The 14,848-nt window shown below is 39.2% G+C and overlaps 1 protein-coding gene and 1 pseudogene across 5 annotated transcripts in view; one reads left to right on the top strand and one right to left on the bottom strand.

Moving 5' to 3' along the window:
• Positions 1–14,848, bottom strand: part of Foxj3 (forkhead box J3) — an 88,417-nt gene that overhangs the window by 25,744 nt on the left and 47,825 nt on the right. For all 5 annotated transcript variants that reach the window (XM_087549272.1, XM_087549274.1, XM_087549273.1 and 2 more), the window contains 1 exon segment: positions 4,059–4,142. In XM_087549272.1, the coding sequence (XP_087405398.1) occupies positions 4,059–4,142 (84 nt within the window).
• LOC134487092 (ubiquitin-like FUBI-ribosomal protein eS30 fusion protein) lies at positions 1,077–1,549 on the top strand (annotated as a pseudogene).

Here is a 14,848-nt window from a genome sequence, read left to right as displayed (position 1 = left end):
GCTGGGACTAGACATCCCAGGGTGGGGTGGTAACCAAGGAGGGCTTCCCCTTCTCTAAGGAGAAGGAGAGGGGGTAACAGGGGAAGGGATTTGTGAGAGCAAGACTGGGAGAAGGAGGCTGTGATTGAGATGTAATATGAATAAAAAATTATGAAAAAGTAAAATAAAAAGATATCCTTTTCTAATTATGTGTCCACCTTCCAGCTCTTGTCTTAAATAAATGTAAATGATTCCTAGGTGCACACAATTGAGATTTTTCTTCATCAAAAAATACTAAGTATTTCAACTTCATGGTGTTTCAAAACAAACAAACAAAACCCATGAACAATTATATATTTACTTTTTTTAAAGCCAATATACTGTAAAGTTCATATACTACTACTTGGCCTTTTTAACCTTCAAATAATTTGTATGATAATGTTTTGGAAAATTTAAGACAAAACTACCCACAGCAATTTGCCTTCCATTATCCTAACTCTGTTCCTCAAAAGCTCATGCTCCAAACAGGAGCTAGAGTGACACTACTAACATCCTCCCATTCCCACCAGCAGGGGCTGCCCCTCCTTCACACAACCTACCTTTACAATGGGTTATAAAGACCTGGCAGCCTGCCTCAGGCTTCCACCTTTGACCCCTACTGTCAGTCCTACTATTCCTTCCCTTTTGCACCATACCAAGTACATTTCTGCTTTAGAAGAAAGGACCTAGCCCCCTATTCCCATACTTGTAGGACCTCAGAAGGAATTCTTTAAAGCTTACGCACAAAGACATCCCCAAAGACTAACTACCCTTGTTCCTAATTTTACTACTCTGTGATAAACTAAATTAAGGGATTCACAAATGTTTCTAAAACATAATCCAATGGCTATTAAAAATGTAAAGTATTCTAATAAAAGCGATATATATGCCAGGTGGTAGTTGGTCACACCTCCAGCCTGGTCTACAGAGTAAGTTTCAGGACAGTCAGTGGCTATACCAATAATCCCTGTCTTCAAAAACCAAAACCTCAAGAAGGTCCAAGGCGGGTGACACTGTGATTTCTGCCCAGTGCTCTGAATGTCAAAGTGAAGAAATCAATGGTGGGGAGTTGGGTAAGGGGGAGGGAGGCGTACTCTCACACCCTTGAGGTGACCAGCCAGGAGACATGGCGCCCAGATCAAAGCTCATGTGGCCTCCCTAGAAGGCACTGCCCCCAGAAGATCAAGTTGTGCTTCTGGCAGGCTGCTGCTGGAGGATGAGGCCACCCTAGGCCAGTGTGGTGTAGAGGCCCTGACCACTCTGGAGGTAGCTGCCCCATGCTGTGAGGTAAAGTTCATGGTTTCCTGGCTCAGGCTGGAAAAGTAAGAGGTCAGACTCCAAGGTGGCCAAATAGGAAAAGAAGAAGAAGACAGGCTGGGCCAAGAGGCAAATGCAGTACAAGTGACGCTTTGTCAATGTTCTACCCACCTTTGGCAAGAAGAAGGCCCCAATGCTAATTCCTAAGTCCTGTTGTGATCCTGCCACACTAATAAAGCCACTTTGCCAAGAAAAACCTGCAAAAGGTATTTAATATCAGGCCCACCTTAAAAAGTTGGGTATGATATATTATACATCCATTTTCCACCATGAACAACCAGTAAACAGGAACCATGAACTGTCTTTTTGTTTGTTTTTTTTTCTTTTCTTTTTTTTTCCCCCCGGAGCTGGGGATCGAACCCAGGGCCTTGCGCTTGCTAGGCAAGCGCTCTACCACTGAGCTGAATGCCCAGCCCCTTGATCTGTCTTTTTTCATCATGATCCATCCTAGAGAGCCATGAAGATTTGTCTACAGAGCCACAACTTTAATCACCCATAGAAGGCCTCTCTGTGCTCCCACCAGAAAGGCCACCAAGCCTGCATCCAATCCAAGAACAATCCCCATGGGACAAGCTGGCACCCCCCTCCAACCGCACTAGACCCTCTGCCCAGCCTGCACCTGGATGCCCAAGAGTCTGAGAACCCCATGGTCTCATCACTGCAGGCTCTGGGACCTCCGAACAAGCTCCATCTTCTAACATTTCAAACTGTGCTCCCCACCCCACCGCCCGCGGGAGCGGTGTCTCCGTGCTTCCCTACAGTCCAGTGGCAAATGCTGGGGAGGTAAACGTGGGGGGAGTGCCGTCAAAATCCCATATTCCACAGAACCCTGTGGCAGAGTGGACTCGAGCCTACAGTCTATCTATATAGCTGTATTATCCTGGTCCTTTTCTTCAAGGTTTAAAAAATTTTTTTTTTAACCAGCAGCAAGCAGGCATATGTCAAATTTATCTCGCCACACATTTACTTCATTTTCTTCACATTAAAATCTTTTTTCCTGACTTACTTTGCAAACATTTAATATCCATTATCGGCTGTGTAAAAACACTGATGCTAGAGATATGAATACTTTGTTTCCTACGGGGACATTAGTCTAGGGAAGGAGAAAATATAGAAAAAATTACTGTAAGTGTTTGTGATTTTATAAAAGAACTTTATAAGAATTCTACGGCACCACAAATGCAAACACAAGGAAAGGCTTTAGACTAAGTAGTCAACACCTGAACTGAGTCCAACAGCACAAGAGGGTGACAATGATGTCCAGCTGTAATGCTGCAGCTGGAAAAAGGGTAAGAAAAATGACATGCAGTCAACACATGGTGGCAGCTGAGGTGTCAACTATACGTATTACAACACATATTAAAATATCAACCAAGGGTTTTTCTCTTTCATTCTTGGAAATAGCTTTAACCATGGATTCACACCAACACAAGCACAAAGACTGTATGCAGAGTAACTACCATATGAATGAATGAAGAGGAATGCACTGTGAGGACAAGGAAAAACAACTGGTATAACCAGGAAGAACATCTGTGATGGCTGTCACTTAAAAGTCAATCCGCACAATGGAATATTACTCAGCTATCAAAAACAACGAGTCTATGAAATTCGTAGGCAAATGGTTGGAACTGGAAAATATCATCCTGAGTGAGCTAACCCAATCACAGAAAGACATACATGGTATGCACTCATTGATAAGTGGCTATTAGCCCAAATGCTTGAATTACCCTAGATCCCTAGAACAAAGGAAACTCAAGACGGATGATCAAAATGTGAATGCTTCACTCCTTCTTTAAATGAGGAAAAAGAATACCCTTGGCAGGGAAGGGAGAGGCAAAGATTAAAACAGAGACTGAAGGAACACCCATTCAGAGCCTGCCCCACATGTGGCCCATACATATACAGCCACCCAATTAGACAAGATGGATGAAGCAAAGAAGTGCAGACCGACAGGAGCCGGATGTAGATCGCTCCTGAGAGACACAGCTAGAATACAGCAAATATAGAGGCGAATGCCAGCAGCAAACCACTGAACTGAGAATAGGTCCCCCGTTGAAGGAATCAGAGAAAGAACTGGAAGAGCTTGAAGGGGCTCGAGACCCCAAAAGTACAACAATGTCAAGCAACCAGAACTTCCAGGGACTAAGCCACTACCTAAAGACTATACATGGACTGACCCTGGACTCTGACCTCATAGGTAGCAATGAATATCCTAGTAAGAGCACCAGTGGAAGGGGAAGCCCTGGGTCCTGCTAAGACTGAACCCCCAGTGAACTAGACTATGGGGGGAGGGCGGCAATGGGGGGAGGGTTGGGAGGGGAACACCCATAAGGAAGGGGAGGGGGGAGGGGGATTTTGCCCGGAAACCGGGAAAGGGAATAACACTTGAAATGTATATAAGAAATACTCAAGTTAATAAAAAAAAAAAAAAAAAAAAAAGTCAATCCGCAGTGTTTGAGTACAGAACAAAGCTACCAGATTAAAGCTCAGGACCTGGAGTGTGAGACTCACACAGCAGGGATGTCCTTCAAACAACTCCTAAACTGCCCCCTTGCTCAGCGGAGGATCAAACAAAAGGGGCTGGAAAATGCTCTGAAAATACACAAAACTGTAAAAGGAAATCTTACTTTTCTTGTGATTACACATCATCTACTGGAAACGAATTTTAAGAGTCTACATTTCTGACATGCTCAGCACTCATGAATCATGATAATGAGCTTTACCCGTTCTACAGATCTTGCCCTCTTCTTTGGCCGGGTAGGCAGCGTGTCTTCCTTCGGATTGGTGTCTATGGCCCAGTAAGAACCCTAAAGGTAAAAAACAAATTATATTAATTGTATATCATAGTAAACCTTAACATGGAGTGGCGCTACCAGGAGGAAGTGAGTCACTGTGGGGGTGGACTTTGAGACCTCCTATGGTCAGGTCCCTGTCCAGTATGGAAGGCAACCCGTCTTGCCTGCCTTCAGATCAAGACATAGAACTTTTGGCTCCTCCTGCATCATGTCTGCCATGCCTCTTACCATGATAATGGGCTGAACCTCTGAAAGTATAAGCAGCCTCAAATAAATGTTTTCCTTTATAAGAGTTGCCTTGGTTATGTTATCTCTTTATAGCAATGAAATCCTAAGATAATAATCTCCAAAACCAAGAATTTTGAAAATGTAACAACTGACAAAAAGAATGGAAAGAAACACCTGACAGGCCTCACCTGACCGGAAGGTGTCCCACTGCTACTACCTTGAAGCTTTTACCTTGAAATGGGATTTCATTAAGTTACCCAAATGGGCCTCATCCTTGTACTCTTCCTGTTTCAGCCTCATGAACAGCTAAGATTATAAGCATGTACAACTGTGCCCCCCACCACCAAAAACCTCTAATTAAACAGAAAAAGGAAGCTCACACAGAAATCATTCAAGAGATCACTTCTACAGTATCAGTCCAAGGGCATTTACCACTACTGAATCAAGAGGAAACCAACAGTCAACTATGATTTTTAGTGAGTGACTCATTACTACTTTATTAATTATTTTTATTTTAAAAACTGTGGGAGAGGGTTGAGTGTAGGAGTGTGCAATCCAAAGCGCACACATAGTGGCCAGAGCATGGCAGATGTCTCCCCTATTATGCTCACACGTGGTACACAAACATACCTGGTAGAATACACCAATGCACACAAAATTTAAAAAAAAAAAAAAAAAACTGCAGGGGAGTGGACCTGTGATAAACACTCCTTTAATCCCAGAACCCAGGAGGCAAAAGCAGATGGATCTCTCTTGTGAGTTTGAGGTCTGCCTGATCTATAAAGTGAGTTCCAGGACAGCCAGGGCTACAAGGAGAAACTCCATCCCCAACATACAAAAAAGTAAACACTAAAAAAACAAATAAAAACAAAACAAAATCCCAATGTTTTAACAGTTTTGTACACAAAATACTACACACAGATCAACAATGGGGCAAAATCAGTTATAAGCACGTTTACTTGTTGAGACATCTCACCAACTCAGGTTTCATTTTTAAAATAAACTTTCCCGAAATGCTTTAACAAAAACACAATGTACCAATATTAAGCAAATAATTCAGAAGTGTTTATAATATACATGCCCTGTAATTAAAATCAAAAATGAAAACAAAGAACATTCCATGGCCCTCAAAAGCTCCTGTGTAGCACAGCAAGTTATCTTCCTTAGCCCATCACACACACAGCAGAAGTCTGCTGCCTGTCATTATACACTAGGTCTTGCCTTCTGTAGAATTTGTGTAGGTGGACTCAGTCTGTTAGGGTGCTCTCCACTCGGAGTATGTGAAGAATCCAACTACCCAAGCCTTGTAACACGTGCTCTTCTGTCCCAGCGATTTGAGTGTGTAGTTTTGTCTCTGTGATCCTAGGCATAATCTTCTGATGAATGGTAATATAGCTCTCTTTTGTCAGAGATTTACATTATAATTTTTCATATATTCTAAATAATGAATCCTTTCTCAGATGTATGTACTGTGAAGATCTTCCAGTCAGTGTTTGCATAATGGTATTTTCTAAAACCAAAAATGTTTTACTTCAATAAAGCCTAGTTTATCAAATTTCTTTCAAAAGAAAGATGTAGTCTTTTCCAAGATATAAGAAATATTTTCTGCAATGCTTTCTTCTAAAAGTTGTATAATCTCAAGTTAGGCCTCTGTTTTACTTGATTTTCAATAAGTAAGAATCAGCATTTTTCCACCGTGATAAAGACTGCTATTATATCAATTGAATACCTTTGTCAAAAGTGAGCTGATCAGGCATCAGATCCCATTACAGATAGTTGTGAGCCACCATGTGGTTGCTGGGAATTGAACTCAGGACCTCTGGAAGAGCAGTCAGTGCTCTTAACCTCTGAGCCATCTCTCCACTGTACAATTTCTTTTTGTTTTCTTCACCTCTTTTCCAAATTGTTGAAAATCTCTATGTGCTCATAACTACGTAAATGTATTTTAGCTTAACTATTTAATGGGAAGGCTGCTTTTCTGAGACTGAAAGCAGGACCTGGTATATGTTCTACCAACACTGAAAAGATATACGGATGCATACAGTTGTTTTGAAATGTATCTCTCCTAAATTAGCTTATTCGTTCCTTCTACTTGATTTAGTAGTAACTGAAAAAATTTCAAATTTTACTTTAGTCATACCAAAAATATTTCTCATTTTTCTAAGCAATCTGACCAGGAGACTATTCTGAGTAATATACCATGGTGATTTCTAACAAACATACTTTTGTTACTTTTGTAGTCCTAAGTTACAGTAAGATCATGTATTGACCCATAACCTTTATTTAAATCCCTGATATAGTCAAACTCTGAGTCAACCACAACTCTACTTCCAAATGTATCCAGAAAACTAATATTAGAGTTTACCATAAACTTTTATTTAGTTATAAAATTTTATAAAAATTTTTACAAATAAAGCACAGTAGAAAACCTTGAAAATTTTTGGATGGCCTATTCAGATTAAGAAAATTTATGGTTGCCAGGAGCTTAAAGTGGGAGAAATGGGGAGAGAAAAAAAATTAATGGGAACTATTGTCCTTTTCAAGATAAGGAAACATCCTAGAGTTCAGCTTTACAGATCAGCTGAACTAGTGGGTTATATGATCCAAAGCAAGAGGGAACATGCAAGTCACATCTAAACCAAAGTGTATTTCTGCAAGGGATTAGGGGCATGCTGGTTTCAGTGAGCCTTGTTGGTGGAGGTGTGATCACAACAGATCAATATGTAAAACTCTCAGTAACTTTTCCAGTGTCATGCTTGTCTGCGTCCCATCTTGATGATCATGTACTAATCATCTAAAACTATAAGCAAGCCTCCAATTAAATGCTTTCTTTTGTAAGAGTTGCCTTGGTCATGGTCTTCATAGCAACAGAACAGTAACTAAGGCAGGGAAAAAGGAACCAGAGACATCTAATCTAACACAGTTATGCATGACGTAGCCAACTCACTGTCAGTGGTACTGCCTGGAAGGAATCCCTGTCTCTATTTCTAGTTGAGTCCTACCTTCCTTTAAACAATGCTACACACTAGAGTTCCTCCTAAGAGTTTTAGTTTAGTTTATGTGTATATGTGACCCATATGCATGCAGGCTCACGGAGTCAGAAGAGGATGTCAAATAGTGAGCTCTATAATGTGTGTGCTGATACATGCAATGCAATGATAGCACTTGCTGCCACACACATACGCAATGCCTCTGACCCAGGATCTATCTCTCCTCTCCCTCTCTCCCCACACTCCCCCTTTGTGTCACACACACACACACACACACACACACACACACACCCACCAAGTTTAAAAAATAGGAACATTTCATAAAGGTAAAAGAATTCAAAAGGACAATTAAAAGGACTACACATAAATTAAATATTAACATGAATCATGAATATAAATGTAAACCATCAAACTTACAGAAACATAAAAAAATCTGTATGTACTTACTAGCTGAGCCTAGACAGCACACGAAAGTCACTAAATGGTAACTTAGGAATAGATTCCATTTCATTAACATTTAACATGACTACTCTTTTTAGAGCCTAATTATAAAAATAAAAAGGCAAATCTCAGTCTGAGACTATTTTCACAACATAAATCTAGCAAAAGACTTCTATACAGAACACACGCAGTCTCAGTAACGACAGTTTTTAACTTAATCAGGGGTGATTAGACTGTGGGCAAACCAAAATTATGGTAAGATATTGTTTCACACCCAGCCAAAGTTAAAACCATCACTAGTAATGAATTAGTAGTGGGAAGCTTTGGAACTGCTGTGAAAATGCAAAGTAGCACAGCCACAAGGAATAAGGATGAGTATCACCTCCCACTTAGCCTGTGACCCAGCAACCCTTCCTCTCAGTAGTCAAGAGGACTCAAAGAAAACATGTAGAATTCCCAAGTAGTTTTTTAATGACAATCCCAAGCTGAAAAGACCTCTAAATTGTTTACCAACAAATAAATGAGTAAGCCATCTTTTCTATTCATAAAATAGAACATGTCTTAATAATAAACAAGTAATGGTGAAGGGCAGCCAGCTCTGCAGTGAGAAAGCATGCACACTCGTATGCCTGACGACTCCATTACTACAAGTTCCCTAACATGAAAAACACCTATGAAGAGTTCAAAGATCACCATCTAAGAGTCAGGTTGAACTCAAGTTCATCTGGAATCAAGACCAGACATGTAAATCAGCTCAGAATTCTATTAAGTAGACATCAAGTCATATCAACAACACTCATACAGTAAATACATACGCACGTCATGCAGCTCCCCCAACCTGGGAAAGGAACACCATGTCAACCTCTACAGTCCCAAACAGCAAACCGAAATTCCACAGCTTTCGCCTACATCTTTCCAAAGAGCAAGCCACTGCAGACTTCGAGATGTACTGAAATGAAAGTTAATTCTAAAGAGATTTAAAAAAAAAAACTACAACACACAAAACCTCCACAGTGTTTAACAGAAAAGACCATATAGTTATTAATCCATAAACACCAGGAAGATGAAGATTTATAAATAAAGATTTGTAAGGTTAATCCTAGCACCTGGGAGAATTTGAGACAGGAGGGCTGATTTGAGTTCTGGGCCAGTCTGATCAACGGTTAGCATCTATCTAAAAATATATTTCAATGAGCAACAAGTAATTTAAATAATTTTATTCACATCATAAAGTATGTATTACTTTATATAAAGTGCAAGTAATTTAAATAATTTTATTCACATCATAAAGTATGTATTACTTTATATAAAGTATATCTTTGAATAGCAATTCAAAGTTCCTTGCTTTTACCACGTAGTAATGTAACCTTTCTTTAACAAGCTTCAGGTTGAAAATGCTATTAATAAACATGTTTATTAACTGATGAGGTAGAAATAGTCATAACCTTTTATTCCAGGAAAAAGAATTTTGAGCCTAGGTAACTAGCAAATCTAGATGGCTAAATCTATAGTCTAAGTTCTAAATCACCCACTGCTAAGCACGGACTCACTGCTGCTCTTACTTCTTACCTCTCAATGCACACCTATTTCAAGAACTTCAGAAATGATACCAGAGCCTTCCCATGTCTGACTCCCACACCTTTATATCACATGTTAATTTTCCTTTCTCATTCCCAGTTTATATGTGGCCATCTATCTTCCCAACGGCATCTTAGGATGCTACCCAGTCTGCAGGTCCATTTAAAAAGCACTATTCTTACCAGCTTGAGTCTGGTTTATTCCCACTGCTTCAATGTAATCAACATCAGCTTTCTCTGGTGCTTAAAGTGGTTACTTGAAGCATCAGAGCCACTCTCTTCAAACACAAAGGAGACTATTAATGATCAAACACAGTAGGCACTCAAAGGCAGGCTGCTTGGTTGGCTGAATAAGTGGATGTATAAACAACTGTCCCAATGCCAACTTAGGTTCCTGGAACATCCTTCTGGAACAAATGCAGATTTCCTCACTTTAAAAGGCACTAATGATCAAATTAAGTAAACAATGCCTAAAAGAGCAAATAAAGTAATTCACTCCTAAATTAATAAGACTTAAAAGATGTAATTACCATACTGATTTAATAAATGGCTTCTCCAAGTTTTACGTATCTCCAAGTTTTACATATCATACAGATATGTAAAAGTATCTTATTAAGTGCTTTTATTTAATCAGTGCCCTAATTTAATTCTTTTAGTTTTTATAGTTGAATATAAAGTTTTACTATGTCATTCTCAATGTCTAAGAGACACCCAGCTCACGTATCTTCAATATACAACCCACTAAAAAAGCAGCTTAACATAACTACTAGTTGTTTTATTTTTAAATCTTAGTACTTATCATTATTTGGACTAAGCCTAAATGAAAGGAATCAAAAGACCAAATAAGCAACAATTCTGACAGCCTTCAAACGCTCAATGTGTGGGAGCCCCATGGGATGGAACACAGGCAACAAGAAGGGATGAACTGTTGAGTTCATGGTATGGAAGGATCTAAAATGAATGCATCATGATAAATGAAAGGTCAACTAAACAGACTGTGTACAGTATGAGACATATTACATGCCAACCTGCAAAAGGCAAAATTCTAAGAAACAGAAAACCTATCAGTAGTTGTTGGAGTCTCAAAAAAGGGGAGACTAACTTCCAGTGGACAGAATAAAATACATCTTGATCATAACGGTTACGTTCTACACTTCTCCAATTTTCTAAATTGTAACCCAAGGTGATACCACTTATAGGTATAAAAATTAACCTTTGGGTTAATTATTGTATAAAATGGTTAGATCTAGCAAAAGGGTGCACAACAACGAAGTGTTACATTGCAGATGTAAAGAAAAGGCAGCTGAGGGCTGGAGAGACGGCTCAGTGGTTAAGAGCACTGACTGCTCTTCCAGATGTCCTGAGTTCAATTCCCAGCAACCACAGGGTGGCTCACAACCATCTGTAATGGGATCTGATGCCCTCTTCTGGTGTTGTCTGAAGACAGCTACAGTGTATTCATATAAATAAAATAAATCTTTAAGAAAAGGCAGCTGAGAAGAAACAGTTCACAGCATGCTGTAATGCTGGGACAGAAAGTCATTGAAATACCTATTATCAGTGCTGGCTTTTGATTTTCAAAGAGTTTATTTTTGTATATGTGTGCATATGTGCCAGAGGTTGCCCATGGAGGCCAGAAGAGAGGTGGAGTTATTATTTAATAGACAGCTGTGAGCTACCAGATATGAATGCTAGAAACTGAACTCAGGTTCTCTGCCTCCAAAAGAAAAAAGAGGCAGCATGGCTAAGCAATGTCTCCACCTTCTGTTGTTGAAACAAAGCATCTCATGCAGCTCAGGCTGACCTCAACCTCCTGAGTGCTGGAAGCTTAAGTGTGCATGCCACCATGCCCAGCTACCCTTGGCTTTCATGTCTCAGTGTCTAGTTACTAATGTGACATTCATAACTGACCTTTGCCTTGACATTTGCTCACCAGCACCAATCCATTTCTGTACTTTTGGACCTTGTTATTAATTCCTCTAGTCACCAATTCACCTGAACTTTGTCTGTTCGGACTGCTTATTTGACTAAACTTAATTATGTCCTATGCCCAGATGGCAATCAGAGCCCTTAGCTCTAACGATTTAAAACCACTATGTCTACTCCCACCCCACCTTGGCTCAATGGTTTTCTCCCACTGTGGTAACAGTGGTTTGGGAAAGCTTCTTAAGTGCCATCATTAAATAGTGTTATTTTTATAATTACATTACATATTAAATACTGTAATATAAAACAAAACCAATTAATAGATTCCCACGCTTAACCAACATGTTGGCATCCTCTCAAGGAAGACAGGTATAACGGAAAAAGCACTCAACTACAAACCAGGAAACCAAGTGAGTCTCACTTGTTCAGCACTCACTCTGTGCTGGTTACAGATTACTTGGAAGGAGGGGGAGCAACAGTTCTGATGGTACTAAAACAGCATAGCTTCTGCCATTAATTGACCTTAAAAAAAAAATCAAGTTAAAGAAATGAGTGGACTGGGGGCTAGAAAGAGACATTCCTAATGATAAACTGAAGAGCTGGTTGCAGCTTTTCATGAAGTATTCCTCTTTAGTTTATTCTAGTTTTCTGCAACTGTTAAGAAAATATGACCAGAATAGCTGTCTCTAATTCCAAACTAACCATGAATAAGGAATATCTCAGTCCTAATTACCTGTTGTGTAAAGTGGGGTGACACCAAGGTTTCCAAAACAAAATGGTGGGCTTTTTTTCCCCTTCTAAACCAAATTTTCATTCTAATATCATAAAGGGGTGAAAAGTTGGGTCAGAGGTTAAGAGGCTATTCTTAAAGAGGATCCAAATTCAATTTCCACACCAACATGAAGTTCACAACCATCTATAACTCAAATCCCAAGGGATCAACAAACCTCTTCTGGTCTCTGGAGAACCAGGCACACACATGGTGAACAGATTTATATGCAGATAAAAAAAACCACACATACACATAAAATAATTAAACTTTATATACCAAATTAAAGTAACTTTATTCACACAATGTATTACATCAAGTTTACAACATTAACTTCTAACCATAATCAGTAAGAACAATGGCTACTACTCAAACCTAGCTTTGAGATGCCAATTGAAAGCAATTCTATTATTATAAACCTAGTTTGCAAAATTAAATAGTGAGAATGATTAGGTTTGTTGAACACAAAACATTAAAACTAGAGACAAATGGTAAAAGCTGAAAGCTCATTCAATTCACTTTTAAACAGATTCTTTTTAATTTTGTCTATGTGCATGTGCTTGTGCATGGGTTTGTGCACATGAGTGTAGGCGAAGATAGAGGCCAGAAGAGGGTGCTGGATCTCATGAAGCTAGAGTCTACAGGTAAGTGTGAGTTGACTAATGCAGATGCTAGGAACCAAACTGCAAGAGTAGTACATGTACTCACAAGAGAGCCACTGTTCTGGGCCCTCTGTACTTTAATTACATAGTGAGATAAATTTAGGTCCAAAGGATAATTTCAAAATGAACCTTATCTTTTTAAAAAATCAACCTTATTCCAGGATATTACTTAATTAAAGAAGGAAAATTTTATCTTCTATACAAAAGAAAACTAGCAGCCAAGTGTTTAATGGACTTTGAACTGGTTACTATTTAGTTAAATAGTTAGAAAACAACTATTAATTCAGTGAGCATTTACTCTTTCTAAAAGTTAAAACTAGGCATGGTGGCTCATGCCTGCAATTCCAGCACTAGGGAGGCAGAGGCTGTAAGTTCAAGGTTCTCCTGGTCTCCATAGCTAAGACCAGGCCAACAGGGTTACATATACCTGTATTAAAACACAAAAGCAAGCAAAATCTTAATAAGTTTAATCAGAATCAAATGTTTATAAAATCAAACTAGTGCCTTCATAGATCTTAAATTATTTCTCACATTTTAAAAAACAGTTTTCGGGGCTGGAGAGATGGCTCAGTGGTTAAGAGCACTGACTGCTCTTCCAGAGGTCCTGAGTTCAATTCCCAGCAACCACATGGTGGCTCACAACCATCTGTAATGGGATCTGATGCCCTCTTCTGGTGTGTCTGAAGACAGCTACAGTGTACTCACATACATAAAATAAATAAATCTTTAAAAAAAAACAACAACAACAAAAAAAAAAAAAACAGTTTTCAGGGCTGGAGAGATGACTCAGCAGTTAAGAGCACTGATTATTCTTCTAGAGGTCCTGAGTTCAATTCCCAGCAACCACATGGTGGTTCACAACCATCTATAATGGGATCTGATGCCCTCTTCTGGAGTGTCTAAAGATAGCTAGAGTATACTCATATACGTTATATAAAGAAATCTTTTTAAAAAAAATAGTTTTCAACCTGAGTCATACTACAGAAATTGCTGGTGTAGTTATACATAATTTTAAACCCAAGCACTGGGAAAGGGAGGCAGATCTAGGCAGATTTTTATAAATTTGAGGCCAAACTGAACCACATAGTAGGTTCTAGGCCAGCTAGGGCTATAGGTAAAAACATGTCTTTAAAAATAAAAAAAATTGTGAAGGACATTTAAAAAGAAAAAAAAAACTAGTTCTTTTAGAGACAAACCTACTTCAAAAGGAAAAAAAATTTCATTATCAATTCCCATTCACAATGTTGGCGTTAAGAGCATGAGAGTAAAAAGACTCTTAGAATAATATAGTCAATCTTAAGAAAGGCCTGCGGGAGAATAAATCCTCCAAAGTGCCACGAAACACCACCCCTTCTGGGCTTCGAGAAGAAATGCATAGCTCTCAATGCCTTAGTGGTCTTGAAGAAGATATGGTATGCTCATCAACAAGGGTGCCTCCTCAATGCCACTGACCTCTGTGCATTCACAGTGAACAAGATACACATGATCCTCAAACTCCAAAGTTTAGATTTTATAGATAACTAATGAAGACTGATGACTGGGGTGTGGAGTTAACATTTCTGAAAGACTGCTTTGTGAGGCTGCTTTATGAAAGATCCTGTAAACAGAAGCAGCAAGCCCTAACACAGAGACCAAGCAGGAAGGGATATAGCATGACGATAACTACAGTGAGAGAAAACAAGCTTCAGTGAAATAGCACTAGCTCAATCTCCAGGGATAAGCACTAATAAGCCAACCGGAGAGGGGAAAAAGGGACCATGTGAAAGACATGCTTACCAATCTTAAAGATGATCTTCATAGTAACTATGCATGAGCTAAACTACAAGTGAGATGACAAGAGTAAAACTGAAAAGGGTATTTTCTAACAAACAACACACACTCAAATAAGAATGGTATCTTATCAACAGGCACAAGGGGCTCAGTCCAAATCCAGCAACTTATGTTGACAAGCACCTATAATGCCATCTAGCAGTCTAAGCTTTAGAACAGAAGCGACCATATGTACAAGCTGCAGCTACAATGTTATATTGCAGAGCTACCACCTCAACAAAGCAAGCAGATTCTTTGGATACAACACTGAAACTGTAATGCTACCAGGAGATGATAAACAACTCGGAGGAGAGAG

The sequence above is a fragment of the Rattus norvegicus genome, chromosome 5 (assembly GCF_021556685.1).
Source record: "Rattus norvegicus strain SHRSP/BbbUtx chromosome 5, alternate assembly SHRSP_T2T, whole genome shotgun sequence".
In the NCBI taxonomy this organism is placed as follows: domain Eukaryota; kingdom Metazoa; phylum Chordata; class Mammalia; order Rodentia; family Muridae; genus Rattus; species Rattus norvegicus.
This window is presented reverse-complemented; position numbering and strand designations above follow the sequence as displayed.